At 61.1% G+C, this 18844-nt stretch overlaps 2 protein-coding genes across 5 annotated transcripts; one reads left to right on the forward strand and one right to left on the reverse strand.

The window, feature by feature from the left end:
• Positions 1–9719: 9719 nt before the first annotated feature.
• TIMM10B (translocase of inner mitochondrial membrane 10B) lies at positions 9720–10844 on the reverse strand. Of its 2 annotated transcripts, XM_084304544.1 has the most exons (4): positions 10765–10844; positions 10520–10615; positions 10138–10453; positions 9720–9927 (listed from the first exon to the last, which is right to left on the reverse strand). In XM_084304544.1, exons 1-3 carry the CDS (start codon positions 10798–10800, stop codon positions 10145–10147), a joined length of 441 nt encoding a protein of 146 aa, XP_084160670.1. In that variant the 5' UTR covers positions 10801–10844; the 3' UTR covers positions 9720–9927; positions 10138–10144. The 2 variants fall into 2 exon arrangements, with proteins under 2 accessions (XP_084160670.1, XP_084160669.1); XM_084304543.1 differs by having other exon boundaries at positions 9720–10453.
• Positions 10845–10873: 29 nt separating this feature from the next.
• ARFIP2 (ARF interacting protein 2) lies at positions 10874–17252 on the forward strand. Of its 3 annotated transcripts, none has more exons than XM_084304564.1 (9): positions 10874–10997; positions 11520–11627; positions 11739–11847; positions 13222–13332; positions 14094–14209; positions 14324–14545; positions 14887–15044; positions 15133–15307; positions 15652–17252. In XM_084304564.1, the coding sequence occupies exons 2-9, from the start codon at positions 11529–11531 to the stop codon at positions 15805–15807; spliced, it is 1146 nt and encodes a 381-aa protein (XP_084160690.1). In that variant the 5' UTR covers positions 10874–10997; positions 11520–11528; the 3' UTR covers positions 15808–17252. The 3 variants fall into 3 exon arrangements, with proteins under 3 accessions (XP_084160690.1, XP_084160692.1, XP_084160691.1); XM_084304566.1 differs by having other exon boundaries at positions 15133–15249; positions 15652–15795; XM_084304565.1 differs by lacking the exon at positions 13222–13332.
• Positions 17253–18844: the final 1592 nt, after the last annotated feature.

Genomic DNA, 18844 nt, shown 5'->3' on the forward strand with positions numbered 1-18844 from the left:
GATGACTGCAGAACAAAGAAAGCATGGAAAGAACGAGAGCAGATGTCAGCCACAGCTGCTCCAGGCCCCAATGCCCAATGCCCTCTTGCATCTCTATGCCACAGACACAGGAGCAGCGCTCTCCTGCCCAGAGTGGTTTCCCTGGGCAGGGCCCCTGGGCAGAAGGAGCCTTGTGGGGATGCCTGGCTGCCTCCAGACCCTCTGACCCCAATTATCGATAGGAGATTTCCACTGTCAACCAGCCCTGCTCCTGGGCAGTCTGAGGCACATTGCACTGGTAACACCTCACATAATGTATATGGTAAGTGTGTAAGTGAGCAATCATGAGTACAGCTTTGCTTTGCTAGTATTAATTTACAGACAAGGAAAAAAAAAAAACCTCTGTGTCCTTGTATCTGTTAAAATCCCATGGTCCATGGTCACAATCCTTATGTACGTGTGGGCTGGGTATCCCCTACAGGTTGTGACACTACAACTGGTTTCAGGAGTGGGTGTCTATAAATACACAGGTCACAGATACCTGGGAGAAGGCTGTAGGAAACCAGTAAAAATGGCCAGAGAATAAGGGATGGGAGACACCAAGGGGAGAGGAAATGGATTGTTGAAAACTGTCTTGAGCGGGAGACCTCGTGAGCAGGACTGTAGAAGTGGTAAGGGATTTCCAGATGTAAAGCAAAAGACATCAAGGGGCCCTGCACTGGGCTTCTCACAGAGGCACTGGCAGCTGAAGGCACTTTGCTGTAAGCCGCCGAGCAGTGAGCCAAGGGTCAGAGGCACGAGCAGCTGCCTTTGAGTGCCGTGGTCATATTCAGAGCCACGTCAGAGGCTAGAAGCCATCCTCAGACCCCGGCTTCACAAACACCAGAACAAGAGCGTACTCTTCTGGTCTCAGAGAGGGAGACTTCAAAAGATGTATGCTCTGAGGGAGGAGGGTTTCAATCTGATACTTGGGCATCACTAGACAAGCCGACAGGTGAGGTGGAGTATTCCCCTGATACCTTACAGCAAATTGCCGAGGTGGCTCACCCTGCAATAAGGAGCTCTGCTGAGACTTCTGAATGCCAGGATTCTGGCAAGCCCATATCCTGGGGGCAGCAGAACCGCCTAACCCTGGCGTGACCTGCTGAAGGAGCACACGCTGCTTGGGAATGGACAGTGACTCACAAAGAGCTTCATTTTTTAATACTGAGAGTTTTAGAGTGCCAGGCCTTGGGCCCAATAGTGCCAGGGCCACCTTTAGCCTGTGCACCGGAGTTGCAGAAAAAGGCTGTCAGAGGGGACTGCGGCAGTGGGTTCCCGACGAGGCCCGAGGCACCCCAAGCAGCTGGGGTCAGCAGGGCCGCGAGGCTCCCGGGCACGGCGCTCACCTGGGGAAAATCCACTGCTGGCTGCTCAGGCCCAGCTGGGAGCTGAGCCCACCGTGTGGGGTGCGTCCCCACAGCCGGGGCCCTGTTCCTGTCCCCAGGGCTCGGGGCATACCGTCTGCACCCCGCAGCTCAGAGGCTGCTGGTGCCCAGCACGGCGGGCGGGGGGGGCGTGCAGCAAGGCACCCCCTGCATGGGCGACGTGCCCCAAACGGGTCCGCAGCCTGGGTCTGACGTCTGGCAGGGCCGAAGGAGCAGGGGGCCCTGCTGCGGCCCCCAGGCAGCACATCCGACGCCCAGGGCCAGGCGGTCAGCTCAGACGGGGCCCTGCGAGGCACGGCTGGGGCTGCTTGTGCTGGGGACTGGAGGGGGAAGATCAAAGGAAGGGAAGTCTGGGAAAAAGAATTGTGATCAAGGCTGTAACAGCTCAAGAGAAGCAGGATAGCGAGAATCCTCTCTGAACAAGGTGTGTATCAGCATGCGTGAAGGGCAAATATAGGAGATGCAGTTGGAACCATGAAGTAGATAGCTTGATTAAACAATCTAGAACTAGAATCACAGAATTGTTTGGGTTGGAGGGGTCCTTAAAGATCATCTAATTCCAACCCCCCTGCCCTGGTCTGAGCCCCCTGTCCCTAGCCCAGGCTGCCCCCATCCCCATCCAGCCTGGCCTTGGGCACTGCCAGGGCTGGGGCACCCCCAGCTCCAGGGGGCAGCCTGGGCCAGGGCCTCACCACCCTCAGATGGAAGAACTTCTTCCTAATTTCTAATCTAAATCTGTCCCCTTTTAGTTTAAAGCCATTCCCCCTTCTCCTATCACTACACTCCCTGACAGAGTCCCTCCTTTGGGTCTTAGAAGGTTGCTATAAGGTCTCCCTGGAGCCTTCTCCAGGTAGAACAACCCCAACTCCCTCAGCCTTTGTAGGAGAGGTGCTCCAGCCCCTTGATCATCTTTGTGGCCTCCTCTGGATTTGTTCTAATACTTCCATGTCCTTCTTGTGCAGGGGGACCCAGAGGTGAATGCAGGACTACAGGTGGGGTCTCACAAGAGCGGAGGTGTCAATCATCTTCCTTGACCTGCTGGCCATGCTTCTTTGATGAAGCCCACGATAAGGTTGGCTTTCTGGGCTGCAAGCACACATTGACTAGCAGAGATTGAATTCTTCCACATATATGTACTCCCCACATCTCTGGTCGTGTGATGCTCAGTCTCAAGTTGAGCCAGGGAGGTTTCGATCGGATGAGAGAAAGAATTTCTTCACAGTGGTCAAGCGCTGGAACAGGCTGCCCAGGGCAGTGGTGGAGTCCCCATCCCTGAAGACGTTTAAGAGCTGCGTGACCGTAGCTCTGAGGGACAGGTTGGTTGATGGTCAGGTCAGGCTGATGGTCTGACCATGGTCTTGAAGGTCTTTTCCAGCCTAGGTAATTCTGTGACCCTATGCTGGGTTAGCTACATGACAGGTTAGGACAGATGGGTTGCTGGACCTGTATCAACTATTTGGCCTTCGAGGGTGGCCCACTTCTAAAGCACAATGCCTAGACTTTGTGACTAGCCTCCCATTTTATGCAGAAGTCCAAGCCAAATTTTTGGCTGACTGGCAGTGGACCAACCCGAGGGATAGTAAATACCTAGGATCACAGAATCATAGAATACCCCGAGTTGGAAGGGCCCCACAAGGATCATCGAGTCCAACTACTGGCACCACACAGGTCTACCCAAAAATTCAGACCATATGACTAAGAGCATAGTCCAAATACTTCTTAATTTCAGGCAGGCTTGGTACAGTGACTACTTCCCTGGGGAGCCTGTTCCAGTGTGCGACCACCCTCTCAGAGAAGAACCTCTTCCTGATATACAGCCTGAACCTCCCGAGTTGCAGCCCCAAAATACATTTTATAGGAGCCCTATCCTGAACTTCCAATAAATGGGAGTATATTTTAATGGGGGTAGAGACTATTATCAGTTTAGGTATGGCCTATATGCGCCCACAAGCTAGTGCAAAATACAGCATTTGAGGATTGGAACAATGATTTACACACCTACCTTTACCGTCTGAGATTCAGTCATATTGCATTTTAAAAAATAAAGTTATACAGAGATGTAATTAGGTGAATTTTCCTCATCCTCTATCACCAGTGAAATGGTGCTATGGAATGCTGGAAGGGAAATCTTAAAACTCAGCAATGCATTCACAGCCACACCAGGGAGTCCAAAGCCTCAGCCTGCATCTGTGCCAGAGGTGACAACATGACCCTGATGATGCAGTTGCTGCTTTGAACAATCAACAGATCCTCGCCACTCCTCCGATCTGGAAACCTTGTCATAGCACTGCAGTGTTACTTCAGATATATGTAATAATAATCAAATATCTATTGGACCAACCTCTGAGGTTAATCATCTGCAAAAAGGAAGTTTTTCTTGCATGGTACCAAGACCCCTGCAAAGTGCCATGTGGAAGGTGCTCAGCCACCAGGGTAATAAACACCTCACTTCTGAGCAGTGGATATCCAAATTATCTAATATCCAAAGGGAATTAAGCGGTTTCTGTGTTTTCTTTGAGGTTACCCCCAGCTGCAACACTGGCAACCAGGAACACAAATTAACTTCCTTGGCCTTACCTTGTTTGTCATCCTGATGGCTTGTTTGGCCATTTGACAGGAAGCCAAGCAGGAAACAATGTCTTGGGCAACCAAGAATCCCAGAGTTAAGAAAGGTTCTTGGGGGAAACGCCTTTAATTTCCTTTCTGTCTCATAATTATTTATATACTTATATATGTGTATATATATATATATTATTAATATACCCATAAATGCGTGTATATATATATATGTAATTATTGGGTCATATCTATTAATTGGCATAATACTCATTTCCTTGTACCAGGGATGGTATCACAATCACATTTGTGAACACAATTTCTCAAGTGGGTAACAAGTCAGATTGCTGTGCTTACACCACTCTCTATCATTAGATGCTGAACCCGGGTGGCAGAACCTGTTCCCAAAGCATCTCAGTATCGGCCTGATTTGTCACATTGCTCTCCAGCACCTCCAAATTATCGATGACAACCTTTCAGGGCACATCCGTATTACAAAGCCCCATGGTGTATTAGAATGCCCCAGGGCACAAGCTCAACCTGGCTGGAGAGGGCAAGGAATTGTAATTACATTCTGCATTACAATTGCACCCAAGTGCAGTTCCAATTTGAATATAACAACATGAGCTTGCAATGATTCTGACCTGGAAACCTCATGGACCTGTAGTAATGAATCAGCAATTACAAAAGATATTTTTGATAGTCTGGAACTCTGGAATCTTACATGGAATGCTAATAAAATGAGCTGCCAGAGATACCATAATTTTTACGTATCCTCAATCTATGTGCTGCGGTTTACAGAGTGATGGTTAGCTGAGTGCTAATGATAATTCAGAAACATGGCCCAGACAACATATCTGTCTGTATAGGTTGCAGTGCCTTTTGAGCAATCTGATTAAGCCAAACATGCTTAATAACATTCACTTGTTGTTTCCAATCCAAGGTGCTCACTTCGCCAACATTGGAGTAACTCCCGGCAAAGCCAGTGGCCCCCATGTGAATGCATATGTCAAACATCTATCTTGGGATGTGGTTCAAGAAAGGGAACAATGCACAAATGAGGAATCTAGTCTTAAACAAATGCTCACAGGGCAAGCTAAGAGTTAAATCCCTCCAGACAGTACCAGTGAGGCCCCAGGCAGAGACCTGAGAAGACACAGAAGAAACGGCTGAAAGCTGAGGAGCAGCTCTGGGCAAGGAGGCATCTTTCAAGACACTGAAGTTGAATCCACGTAAGGAAAATGGAAAGTACCAGAAGATGTCAGGCCACACATTAACAACACAATAAGAATCTGAGGAACAACTTGCAAATGCAGGTGACTCATTTAATCAACACAGTAAAGATCAAAGAGGTCTCTAAACCCAGGAAGGAACAAGAGAGAGGGTGGAGAGGAGTCAAATATTTGCTCTTTCCACACAGGAGTTAAAAGGCTTCAAGTGGAGCTCGTCATGGGCAAGCTGAGAACAAACAATGGCTTTCATGCAAAGTCCAGCTACAGCCTGAACAACCTTGCTGCAGGTGCCATGCTGAAAATTTGCTCTGATTCAAAAATCAAACCTATGAATTAATGAAAACAAATAAATAAATAAATAAAATAAATAAATCTAGCTGAGCCTACTGAATACAAAGACACTGGGTCTGGTTCAAGAGGTGCTCGGTGAAGCTGTTTATCTCCCCGAACAGTTTGTTCAGGGAGACGACAGCATTCAGAGCGGGAGGGAGTGTGATAGATGTCATTTACTTTCATTTTAGCAATGCTTTTTCCCATCCTTGTGGCATCTGGCAGCTAGATGGGTGCAATAAGGGCTTGATAAAAGGAACATAGGTGGAAAATTGCCTAGCCAATGGGTCAAAGGGTGGTGGTCAGCATGACAGTCTCACAGGCAGCAGCAGCCCTCAGGGACAGACACTGGGACCAGCCTTGGCCCACCCCAGGCACCAGCTCCTGGTGCTCCTGGGGCCAGGACCCCCGCAGAGCGCTGCAAGGGGCCAAGGGCACAGCGGTGCCCGGCTGCCCCCTTCAGCACCGTGCTGCTGCGTCCCCAGCAGCGCCCAGCACTCAGCTCAGGCTTCCATTGCCTGCACCGGGAGATGCTGAGGCACCACGGGATGGCACAAGCCTCCACAGACACAGAAGAGATGTATCCGCAGGACAGGGCATTGTGCTTGCTATGCTGCTGTGGCACGGCTGCCTGAGGCACAGATACAACAACCCTGGCTTTGCCACGTGCCCCAGGGGCACCAACCTGCCCACCCCCACAGACTGCAGGCCCCCGCCACCCCTCACAGCCCCTTGGCATCCATCCACCATCTGTGTCCTGGCTGGGGCCTCCGGTGCAGCAGCAGCCAGGACATTTTGCACAGTGCAGGCTGGAGGAGCTGTGTGGGGACAAACACAATCCTGCTGTAATTTGGTCAGACAGTGATGAAGAATGCCTGGTGGCAGGATGAGAAGCCACGGACATTAACTGGAACATGGAAAATTGCTGCTAGACACAAAGAAAAGTTTTTTCCATAGTAAAGGTAGACCCAAAGAAAAGCTTTTTCACCCTAAGCGTGGTCACCTGTTACAGCAGGGAGATGAGTAAGGGGAAATCTCCATCCTTTGAGCTAGTTAATGTTTGTCCAGACACTGCCTGGAGCAAACTCCCTGGCCCAAACCTACTGAGTATGCTCAAGTCTATGCTTGGTATGTCTGCCCTTGGTTCCCAAACAGGGTTTCATCAGACCTCCAGTCATCTCTCTGCTGCCCTCCAGTCCCTGAGCACCATCCACCAGAGGTGTCATGCATGGGGCACTCGTCCTGCGGGCGCTAGTGGATGTGCTGCTCTTTGGCTCAGGAGCTGCTGCTCCCATGGTTACTCCCAAGCCCTTTTCAGCTGAGCTGTTTATCAGGACGCAGCCCGGCATATCGCAGCCTGGACTTGCATTCCTGACCACTTCGGGTATGCTCTTGCACAGTTAGGCCTGTGAACACAGGCAATCTCTTGTAAAATGACAAAAACATTCCAAAGGTTGGATTGCGCCTCGGGCTGTGGAGAGGAAGGCGGCGGTGGAATGTCCTGCGGTGGAATGTCCTGCGTGGCTGCAGAGGAAGGCTCTGGTTTAAGACAATGAAAGGGGTGTTTGGAAGAAGCTTTGTGGGAGAAGCCAAAGTGCCAGAGGTGCTGAGCAGGCAGGCAGGGCACTGTGGAGAGCAGCAGCATGGACCTTCCCTGGCAGCCAGGAGCCCGTGAGAGCCAAGGCACAGCCCGAGCACCCAGGCACAAACGCTCAGTGCCTTCCTTGACAAATTACGTATGTGCTAGGTAATACATTAAACTCATACCTTTTCACAAGGTGGAAAAAATCTTAGGGGATTGCCACAGGCTGCCCAGAGGAGCTGTGGATGCCCCATCTCTGGCAGTGCCCAAGGCCAGGCTGGATGGAGCTTTGAGCAACGTGTTCTAGTGGGAGGTGTCCCTGCCTGTGGTGGGGGTGGAATTAGGTGATCTTTAAGGTGCCTTCCAACCCAAACCATTCTATAATTATATGAAAATGTATAATTACCATTTTGCAGTCAGCCAGACACTAAGTAATGGTGACCAGGCTAGAGAGGTCACACATCCTCAGTGTGACACACCACCTGCAGCCTCCGGACAGACTTCAGAAAAATGAGACGGAAAACAAAGGATGTGCAGCCTTCACAAACCTGCAAACTGACAGCCTCACAGAAGGGAGGTGTCTGGAACAGAAAGCAACCAAGAAGATGCACCAACTGGCAACTCCAGAAAGCAGCTCCAGAGCCTGCAACTACTGCTGCTGGTGAGGCCACGAGGCCACCGAGGCCAGGAGGCACCTGAGAGCTCCTAGGACAGGACCACTGTGATGAGAGGAGAGAAAGATGGCCTGTGTAGACATCGCCTCCTGGGACGTGCCAGGAGCTACTGACACAGCTTTTGGCAGACCAGTGCAGCCTCCAGCTGCAGGCACCCTGAGCCCTGTCCCCTGGGGGCAGCCTCGTCTGCACTGGGGTGCTCGGGTCCCATGGGGGCAGCCGGGGCTACGCTGGGGCTGGGTGACGTGCTGCCAGGCCCGGGAAGGGGGCCTGGTGCTGGGCAGGGACACGGTGCGTGCCCGCGGCAGTGAGGGGCACCCCTGTTGCAGCTGCATCCCCCAAGGACTGCGGGGGGACAGGAGCCATGCTGCATTCCGCCCCCTGCACCCCTGAAACCAGTCCACGGGTACGGCTGGAGCTCCCGGGCCAGGAGCAGAGTGTGTCCCAGAGGAGATCAGGAGCACGAGGCTCGCGGCTCTGACCAGCTGCCACCCACCCACACTCGGCTCCACCAGGCCTTCCAGAACACGGAACAGATGCTCTGGAAAATGTCATTAATCTTCACAAACTTTGCATTCTTCTTTCCGTTGTTTCTCCAGGGCTTCCTGAATGGGACGATCTGTGCAGCTGCAGTCCGAGCCCGCAGAGCGCAGCCTGGTGCTCTCGCCCCGGCCAAGCAGCCCACCCCAGCGGCACCGCCTCACTGCAGGGCTTCTCGCACCAATGTCCTGCACCAGCAGATGTCCTGCTGGTGATGTGCCCCCAGCCCACACACGTGGCGCACACACCCTTCAAAGGCATTTCACCCCCACACAGAAGGCAGGCTTCAAATTCCGTGTTTATTCCTAGAACCAGTTAACCGCAGAAACACCGTGCCACAAATCCTGCTTTCTAGCAAGGTGTGAGAGGAGCAATAAATCAGAGCTCAGCAAAGCAGCTGGCAGTGCATGAAGCCCCTGCTGCACCCCATGGTGCAGCAACAGGGTGCGATAAGCTGCTGCCTCCCAGTCCTCCTGCAGGCATCAGGGGACATTTCCCCAGATGCAGGCAGCAACCATGCTCCAGAGGTGTCATCACAGAAACACCTGCACCAGCATTCCGTAACCTGGGAAGATGGGTTTGACAGGGGTTCTGGGTGTCCCTGCTTGAGAAGAAGGATTGGACCAAACAACGTCCAGAGGTTCCTAAAACCTTCAACATTCTGTGATTCTGCAAGTCCTGGCCCTGTCTGTGTCCCCAGGATAACATCTAGTGCAAAGTCCCCAGGATGGCTGGCCAGGCAGGCTCTGCAGCCTCTGCAGACACCTCCTGCAGCAAGGATGTGCCCGGCCCCACAGGGCAGTGTGGCCCCACAGCCCGCGGCCACACTGCCCCTCGAACACATCCTGAGTCCAGGGACAGCAGCTGCAGGGCACGTCCAGCCAGCCCCAGAGCCCTGCATGCGCTGTGCCAACCCCACCACTGAGGCAGGAGCAGGAAGCCTGCACTGCTCGCGCCAGTGCCGCCTTAAGTGGCAGCAGTGCTGATCCCAGGTGTCTGTTACAAACCATCTGTGTGTCTGTGCACCTTCAGTCTTGTAACCTGGATGAGGCCAACTCCAGTTGGCAGCAGCCTTGCAGTGGCACACAGGGCGCTGGAGCAGGTCCTGCTCTCTCCAGGCTAAGCCACCTCTAACACTGCCCTGCCTGGCTGTAAGACTGGGCCCAGCCATGCTGCAGCAGGCATCCCACCACCCCCAGAAAAAGGGCTTGTCCCAGCACCATCACGTACTGCAGCCTGTTCTAATGCCAGCAGCCACAATGTGGACAAAAGAAGGGTGACCAGAAGGAGCAGTGTGAATCCCTGCCCCAGGGAAAGCACCCTTGGCCCAGCAGAATGCAGCGCGCAGGGGGTGTTTGTGGAGCAATACCTGTGTTCCCTCATGACATATTAGCACTGAGACAATTATGAAGAGAGTGTTTAATTGTACCAGGAAACAGCCTCCTGGAAATATGGGAACCCCCATTCTGGAGCATGAGAGCCCAGTGCAGGAGTCGCTAAGGCAATGGACAGTTCAGCTGGGAGCTCTTCCCAGCCAGAATGGCAGCTGCCGCAGATCCCTTTCTCGTTATCTTCAGGGCCAGGGGGCTGCCCCCGCCCTGATGCCCCTGGGGACAGGCAGACCTGGCTGTCAATGTAAATGCACGTGGATCTGCGAGGCCTGGCCTCGGCGCAGAGCAGCTCTGCTGCTCCACACCCATGGTACCAACACCGCGTGGAGGCCCAGGAACCACGTCTCACACCGCGAGCACAGGGCCCGGGGCTGCCCCGCAGCCACCCAGCCCTCTGCTGCCGCTGGAAGCTGCAGACGGACTCACGGCTCTGCTACGTGCTGGCACCCGCAGGCCCGGGCGAGGCTCCACTGCCGGCCACAGCTGCCGGTGCGGGAGGAGAGGCACCGGGAGCGGCGTCAGGAGAGGTGTCGGGGGAGGCACCAGGAGAGGCACCGGGAGCGGCGTCGGGGGAGGCGTCGGGGGCAGCGGGCGCCGCCGGTGCCTCCTGCGCCCGGGCCGCGCTGGCCTCGTAGTCGGCGGCGCGGCGCTGCGCGATGCTCGGCATCAGGGCCACGTAGGCGGTCATCAGGCGGTGGTTGCAGCGCACCAGCTTCCCTGCGCAGCGCTCCAGGCACAGCTCCTGCGGGCACGGGACTCAGCGCGGGGCGGCGCGGACCCCCGGCCCCGGCCCCCGGGCCCCGCTCACCTCGCGCCGCGTCAGCAGCCGGTGGTTGAGGTCGGAGACGCAGCGGCGGAAGCAGAGCTCGGTCATGCGGTTGTAGAGCAGCAGGAAGTCCCGCAGCTGCGGGGGACACGGCGCTGCACGGCGGCTCCCCGGGACCCGAACCCGGCCCCGCGCCCGGCCCCCCCCGCCCGGCCCCGGCCCGGTGCCCCCCCGCCGCCCCCTCCCCTCCCCTCCCGCCGCCCCCCGCCCCGCTCCCCGCCCCTCACGCTGCGGAGCTGCTGCTGCTCCGCCGCCGGCTCCATGCCGCCCTCCCGCCCGGCCGCGCTTCCGGAGAGGCCGCGCCCGCCCCGGGCCGCCCCCTGACGCCACGTCCGGCCCCGGTCCCGGCGTCCCGCACGCGGGGCCTGGCGTCACCGCGGTTCCGGCGCGGCCGGGCCGAGGCGCAGCGGGGCCGGGGCGGCGGCGGCGGGGGGGGCCCGGCGGGGCCGGGGCGGTGCAGGTGGGCGGGGCCGGGCGGGGCGGGGGGGCCGGGACCGGGCCGGACCGGGAGGGGGGGGGGGGGGTAGGGACCGGGCCGGGGGGGCCGCCCCGGGAGCTGCGGGCGGGGTCCCGTTGGTCGCTGCCGCCCCCGGGCGGGGACACGGGGCCGCCCCCACCCCCCCAGCCCCGAGGCCGTGCCCGGGCCGCGGGGTGCGGGAGCAGCGCGGGGCCTCCCCCTCCCCCCCACACTCCCCCCGGCCGTGCCGCGCTTCCGGTGCGGGGCCGCGGTCGCTCCGCCTGCCGCGGGGCCCGGAGCCGCCGCTCGGAGCCCCCCCGGGGCCGCGCGCACGGCCCCCGCTAACGGGCGGCGCCACCCGCAGCGGGCCCGGCCGCGGCCTTGCGACGTGGCGCCCGGGGCTGCGCCGGGCCCGGGGCCAGCGGCCGCTGCTCAGCCCCTCCCGGGGCACGGAGCCCGGCGGGGCCGCCCCCGGCCCTGCCCCTGCCTTCGGCCCCCAGCGCGGCCTCCGTGTCCCCCCCGCAGGCCCTGAGGATGTCGGAGGGGATCATGAGCAAGGCGGCCACCATGGAGATCCCCATCAGCAGCAACGGGGACACCGGCAGCCTGCCCGAGGACGACGGCTTGGAGCAGGTCTGGGCCTGGGAGGCGCCGGGTGCGGGGCAGCCGAGGGCTGCGTGGCCCCAGGTCCCCGCGGGGGGCCCCGTCCCTGTCCCCACGCCTCACCCCGCTCTGCTCCCCCAGGACCTGCAGCAGGTGATGGTGTCGGGGCCCAACCTCAACGAAACCAGCATCGTGTCTGGCGGCTACGGGGGCACCGCCGAAGGCATCATCCCCACCAGCACCATCAAAGGTAGGCGGAGGCTGGGCCCTGTGCGGGCAGGCGGAGACGGGGCTGGGCGAGGGGTGGGCTGCATGGCAGGCGTCGGAGGGGAGGGGAGGCAGAGCAGAGCGCGCTGCCTGCCCGTCCTGCCTGCTGCTGGGGGCAGGTGTCGAGGCCGGTCCTGCCCCGGGGTGCGGCACCCAGTGGGGGCAGCTGTGCCTCACAGGAGGCCCGGGGACATAGGCAGAAGCTGCTCTAAGCCGCAGCTGCCCTGGGAGGTGGCGTGGCCCTGCAGAGGGCAGCCCATTCCTCGGGGTTAGCCCAGCTGCTGTTTTGTGGGGCCCCTTGCTGGGGTTGTGTCCCCCACTGGCACAACGTGCCTGCAGCCTCTCCCTCCAGGGCAGGCTGTAGCAGCAGCCTGTGCCCCAGCTCCAAGCTTTAGCCCCTTGTGTTGGGCAGCCACGGTGGTGCCACGGGCCCAGGCCGCTGGTGCCCAGCTCTCCCGCAGGTGCGGGGCTCCCGCTGGGGGCTCTGCCCCCCAGGGCAGGTTCTCCTGGCGCAGCGCTGCAGCTTGTGGCACATGGGCTTAGCTCTCGGGAGTTCTGCTGGTGGTGGGGAAGGGCCTGGTGACACAGCTTGTCCCAGGTCCTGGAATTGCACGGTGCTGGTGTGGGCTTGTGGTGGCTGTGCCTAGGGGACAAGGGGTGCCCTGCAGGTGTGTGGGGGGAGAACAGGGCAGGGTGACTGAGCCCCGGGCTCTGCTCTTGTTGCCGCTTGTGGCTGATACCAGCCTGGGGGTCGTGGGTGCTTCGATGGCAGAGCCTGTCTGCGAGCACCTTTCCATACCAGGGGCAGTGCCTGTGGGCGGCCGGGTCGCTGCTGGTGCCGCGTGCCTGCAGCCAGGGCACGTGCTGGCTGGTCCCAGCAACCACTCTCACCCTGTCCCCATTTTGCATGAGTCTCTGTGTCCCGGCTCTTGGCCGATGCATCCCTTCATCAGCAAACAGATGGCTTGACTACGGGCTCCTCTGAGCTGTGCCAGGCTGAACAGGTGAATTGGCACAGATGGAAGGGACGTGGGATTTTGCTGACAGCCCGCTGCAGCAGGGAGAACGTGTGCAGTGGTTTCCATCCCCGTGTCTGTCAGCCCTGGCCTGTCCCAGCTCTCAGCTCAGTGGCACAGTGATGTGCCAAGGGGCGGGGAGGGAGCGGGAGAGGAGCCTGGGCACCTCTGGTGCGGTGCTGTCTGTCCGGCAGCCAGCTGTGTGTTCTGATTTCACATCACACTTTCATCTGCTCCCCTGCTGCCGTCCTCCCTGCACACTCGTCCTCTGTTCTGGCTGTTCCTGCTCTCGTGTCCTTCGCACCATCCCACCTCTTCCCTCCCCGCTCACCTCCTGCCAGCCCCTCCATTTCCAGGCTGTCTTGTCCAACCTCACTCACCCCGAGGACCATCCGTCTCCCCCAGTGCATCTGCCGCCAGCAGGATGGCCAGCCAGGCTGGTGCTTCAGCAGGTACTGTGGCTACCCCGGCCCCACTGTGGCGCCACGTGGCCTTTGGGGTCTTCCCACTTGTGACATTTGGTGCGCTCCGGGGTTCCTCAGAGCTCACTCCTTCCCCTGCTGTGGTGGGGAGCGTCCCCAGCACATGCCCCCCCCCAGCAGCCATGCCTGGCCATGGTGCTGGTGCAGGGGGCACAGGCGGTGCTGCTGAAGCCTGGTGGCTGGGTGGTGACACCGTGTGCCTGCCCCCTGCTGCGGTTTCCTGGTCTCACCTCCACCTGCGCTGTGCCTGGGGGCGTGAGGAGTGCCAGGGCTGGCACCACCAGCAGCACTGCAAGTGGATGGGGGGGGGCAGCACTTCCTATCTGAGCAGCAGCCACTGCTGCCAGCACTGTAGCCTGTGCTGGGACCTGTCTGGAAGGACGTTGAGCACCAGGTTCTCTGCTGCATGCTTGAGATGCCTGCGGGCAGATTAGAAGGCGTGTGATACCGAGGGCTCTGTCTGAGCCAGTAACGGTGCTCGGCTGGCAGGGGAAAGCCATCGCCTGCCCTGCCCTGTGTGGGGTGAGGCACCTGGTGTGGGCTGTGCAGAGCCAGGTGCTGCTCATACCTGAGTTCCCTTTGCTTGTACTTTGTCAGGCCCTGGAGCAGCCCTGCAGGGAGCACGGTGCTGCCCCTGGGAGCAGCCTCGGTGCCAGCCGTGACTGGGAGCGGGCAGCCCAGCCTGCAGCTGCATCCTGTGCTGAGCCCCACCAGTGTGCTGTCTGTTCCAGGCTCTGGGCTGCACCAGCCCCATCCCAGCCCACCAGTTGGAGGGGAGGAGGTCGTCCGTGGTATCGCCGTGGAGAAGTTTGACATTGTCAAGAAGTGGGGCATCAACACGTACAAGGTGAGCAGGGGACCCGGCCACGTGGCAGGGGGTGGGCTAGGCCAGGCCTCTCCGTGCAGCAGACCTACAGGGATGGAGGGACGGGGCCCTGACACCCCCTCCCTCTTCCTGCAGTGCACCAAGCAGCTCATCTCGGAGAGGTTTGGCCGGGGCTCCCGCACAGTGGACTTGGAGCTGGAGACGCAGATCGAGCTGCTCCGGGAGACAAAGCGCAAGTACGAGTGCGTGCTGCAGCTTGCACGGGCTCTCACCAACCACTTCTACAGCCTGGTGCAGACACAGCATGCCCTGGGGGATGCCTTTGCGGACCTCAGCCAGAAGTCTCCTGAGCTGCAGGTATGCCTGCTGGGGTGGTGGTGCTTGCCTTGTCTTGGCTGGTGCTGCGGTCTGCTGTGTCTGGGAGGGAAACTGAGAGACCCAGAGTAGCCTCGGGGTCTGCAGCATGGCCTGGGCAGTGCTCTGCTGGGCAGCACCCCCAGGCATGTGGGGAAAGCAGGAGGTGGCTGAGGGCAGCTGTGCTTGGTGAATGCTGCGGGGCTGGGAAGGACTTTGTGCAGGACTTTGTGGCAGCCCTTCCTTGGTGCAGGGCCAAGCGGGTTCTGGGCACGTGGGAGGAGGGCAGGGGCACAGCAAGCTGTGTTGCTGCAGACCATGACTCGTCCTCCTCTCTGCCCCAGGAGGAGTTTGGTTACAATGCAGAGACACAGAAACTGCTCTGCAAGAATGGAGAAACACTACTGGGAGCTGTCAACTTCTTTGTCTCCAGCATCAACACGCTGGTGAACAAGACCATGGAGGACACGCTCATGACGGTCAAGCAGTATGAGACAGCCAGGTAGGACAGCAGCACGGGCCAGGGCTGGGTTGCTGCAGGTGGCTGGAGGGGCCACTGTGCAGCTCTGACTGTTGCTGCCCCTGTGCAGGCTGGAGTATGACGCCTACCGCACGGACCTGGAGGAGCTGAGCATGGGTCCCCGGGATGCCAGCACCCTGTGCCGGCTGGACGCAGCCCAGAGCCAGTTTCAGAGCCACAAGGACAAGTATGAAAAGCTGCGTGCTGATGTGGCCATCAAGCTCAAGTTCTTGGAGGAGAACAAGGTGGGGAGGGCCGCAGGGTGCCAGATGGGACTGTGCTGCGCACGCGTGTCCCTTGGCCCTGTCTGTGGGCTGCGCGGCCTCACCGCCCCATGCCCGAGGTGCACCTGCAGATGGGCAGTGCCCGTGCAGCGGCTGGGAGCCGCGAGGGGAAGGGCAGGTGAGCGCCCGTCCGTCCGCCTGCCTTTTGCCCGCTGCAGGCAGCTGCTTTCTGGCTGGCGGCAGCAGCTCTGGTCCCGTCCCGTCCCCCCTTGTGCTGGGCAGGTCACGCCCTGGCCCCTTCCCACCGTCCCTGGGTGCTGGGCAGTGGGTCTGGGAGGATGCACACTGACTCCTGCTCTCCCCAGATCAAGGTGATGCACAAGCAGCTTCTGCTCTTTCACAACGCCATCTCTGCCTACTTTGCTGGGAACCAGCAGCAGTTGGAGCAGACCCTCAAGCAGTTCAACATCAAGCTGAAGACCCCTGGTGCTGAGAAGCCCTCCTGGCTGGAGGAGCAGTGAGCCCCCCAGCCTGCCCCACCTTGTGCTCTGGCCGGGGAAGCCATGGACCTGAACTCGGACCTCTGACTGCTGGTGCAGGGCCAGACCGCGTGCACGAGTGGTGAGCGGGGGACGCGGCCTCGGCCCTGCTGCGCCTGCAGCCGGGGGCACCGACAGGGCAGGAGCCTGGCGGGGTGCGGGCAGGGGCTCTGAGTGGGTCGCTGCTCCTGCCTGGGGAGAGGAGCCTGGAGAGGACGGGGCTCCCCTGGCCTGCGCCTCCCCCTGGGGCAGAGTCCTGTCCTACCTGGCCCCGTGCTCCCTCCCCAGCGCAGACCCCTTGGCGAGATGGTGGGCACCCTCTGCAGCCCCCCACAAGGCCACAGGTCCCCCCTCCCCAGGGTGGGACTCTCAGATCCCACTAGGCACCTTTGCAGGATGGGATGGGGTTCACTGCAGCTTCCCACTGCCTCCCCATGGGGCAAGAGGGTGCGTGGGCTCCACGTGTCCCTGCTGCTTCCCCCGCTGGCCTCCCCTGCTGCCCTGAGCCAGGCTCTGCAGGGCCAGGCCAGGCACACCACTGCCCCCTCGCAAAAAAAAGTTTATTTTGAAATGAAGACAAAGCTGCAGAGGGGTAGCATTGGCACTCCCAGTCCCCTCCCAGTCCCTGAGAGGGGTGGCAGGGGGTCCCAGCCCCACTGTGGCAGGTGGCCAGGGCTCCTGCTGTCTCCCCCTCCAGCTCTGGGCTTGCCCTGTCTCTCCCGGCTGATCCCTGGTGTTCCCAGGCAGCTGCTCTTGCACTCCCCCTGACCTGGCTGGTGCTCCCGGCCACACACTACACTCCCCTGCATGGTGGGGCCGCTTGTGCCGGGCTGCCTCCCATGCCACGGCGCCCATCCCTGCTTTTCCCTTGGCCAGGGCCGTGCGCGTCAGCTCCGTGGGCGGACATGGGCTGGGGTGGTCACGGCCGCTGGGTGCTGCTGTCCCGAGGAGCCGTGGACGTGCTCCCACCCCGCGCTGCTCGGAGCCAGCCAGGCAGCCCCACTCCCCCAGCACCCACAGGGACCTGGCTGCCACCGAGGGGCGGCGAGGACTTGAACCAAGGACCAAAGGGCGGCCACGTCCTAGGGCCGGTGCATGTGCATGTCCGTGTGTGTGACGCAGGTGCGCTTCTCTGCGCAGCCATGCTGGGGCTCCGGCCGGCGTCCCACGCCTGGGGGAGCTCATCCCGCTCCAGCTGAGTGTTGCTTCTCGCCCTGGCCACATGCAGCACTTGGGCACTTTCTCCTGAGACAAGACAGTTTGTTTTTCTTGCTAATTTAATTCCTGGTAATTTAATGTCTGGATCTTGACAACCCCCCCCCCCCTTTCCTGGTGAAGGTCTGCCCCCCTTTCCCTCTCCACTTCTGTAAGACTCCAGAATAAAATGGTACGAATCAGAATAAAACGGTACGGATCAGAATAAAACTACAGAATATAATGATACAGTTCGCCTGTATGTGTGGTGCTGTGGGCACAGCTCCCAGGCTGGAGGCTGGGCCTGGGGGTTCCCCGGGTGCCAGCGGTTCCCGATGACAGTGGCTGGTTCTCCTGCAGGCTGCAGCTCGTGTCCCACCGTTGCTTCTGTGGGGCTTGAGCCGAGGGTGTTTGGGGGCACAGCAGCAGCGGGGGTCACGCTGCTCTCCAGCCCGAGCTGGGCTCGCTGCCTCGCGGCCGGGAGGGGACGCGGGGGCCTCGCGCTCACCCCGAGGGCCCCCGGGCGCTTGTCGGCCCTCAGGGGCAGGGCCCGGGGATCGGTCCTTCTCCCCGCCCGCCCGCCGCCGCTCTCGCCCGTCTCCAGGGACCGGCCTGGGGCTGGTGACGGCAGCGGGGACGGGAGCGGTCCCGTTCCACCGGGAGTGCTGCGCCCTGCGCTCCCCCGGCCCCCGGCGGCTCTCGGTGCTTTCTGCGGCTGCGGAGCAGGGCCCCAGCGGCCGCCCCGGGGCGCGGTGAAGCCGGACGGGGCCGGCGGGTGGGAGCCGAGGCGGCTTTGGCCACGAGCAGCTCCTCCCGGGGCCGTGCCGACCCGCACCGAGCCGTCGGGGCCGGGACCGGGGCCGGCACCCGCGGCCCCCCGGCGGGGCGGGGCCGGGCGGGGCCGTGCCGGGCCGTAGGAGCGGCGGGGCGGCCGTGCCTCCCCCCGACGCTGGCCATGGGCTCCCCCCGCCGCCCCCAGCCGCCGCCGCCGCCGCCGCCCCCGCCGCCCCCGGCGGTGCCCTCCCCGCCGGCGGCCGCGCGGGGCGAGCGGCTGCGGGCGCTGCACTGGGAGCCGCTGCCCGCGGCGCGGGTGCGGGGGCGCCGCTCGGTGTGGGCGCCGCGGCCCCCCCCGCCACCGCTGGACCTGCCCCGCCTGCGGCTGCTGTTCCGGGAGCCCCGCGGGGCGGCCCCGGGGCAGCGCCCGCCGCCCGCGGTGAGTGTCCCGCGCCTCCCCGGTCCCCCGTCCCCGCCGGTCGCGCCCCCGCCCGCTCTGACCGCGCCGCGCCCCGCAGGCAGCGCTGCTGGAGCCCAAGCGGAGCCTGGCCCTCGGCGTCTTCCTCAAGCAGCTCAAGCGGTGAGCGGAGCCCCCGCGGCCCCCCGGGCAGCCCCGGTCCCGCACACGGGGCGCGGGCGGCACCTGCGCTCCTTCGGGGACATCGCGTGGCTGGGCGGGGGGGGGGACGGGAGTGGCTGCCCCGGGCCCACGCGTGGGGGAGAGCAGGGGCACGACACGCGGGGCTGTCTGCTCCCTGGGGCCCTGCTGCCCCGCGTGCCCCCGGCGGGAGCGGGCGGGGGATTCCTGATCCGGGGGGCAGCATCCCGTGGCTGATGCGCTCCTCCCCCCCCGCCCAGGCCGGTGCGCCAGATCGTGCGGGACATCCAGGAGGGCATCGGGGCACCCTACGGGGCTGAGAAACTGCTGGAGCTGTCCCGGCTGCTGCCTGGTGCCGCAGAGGTGAGGGCTGGGGAGCGGGGGGTGCCCGGCGCCCCCCACCTGATGCCCCCTCTGCCCACAGGTGGCGCGGCTGCGTGCCTTCTCTGGCAG

This window comes from Netta rufina (genome assembly GCF_964035555.1).
Source record: "Netta rufina genome assembly, chromosome: 1".
NCBI lineage: Eukaryota > Metazoa > Chordata > Aves > Anseriformes > Anatidae > Netta > Netta rufina.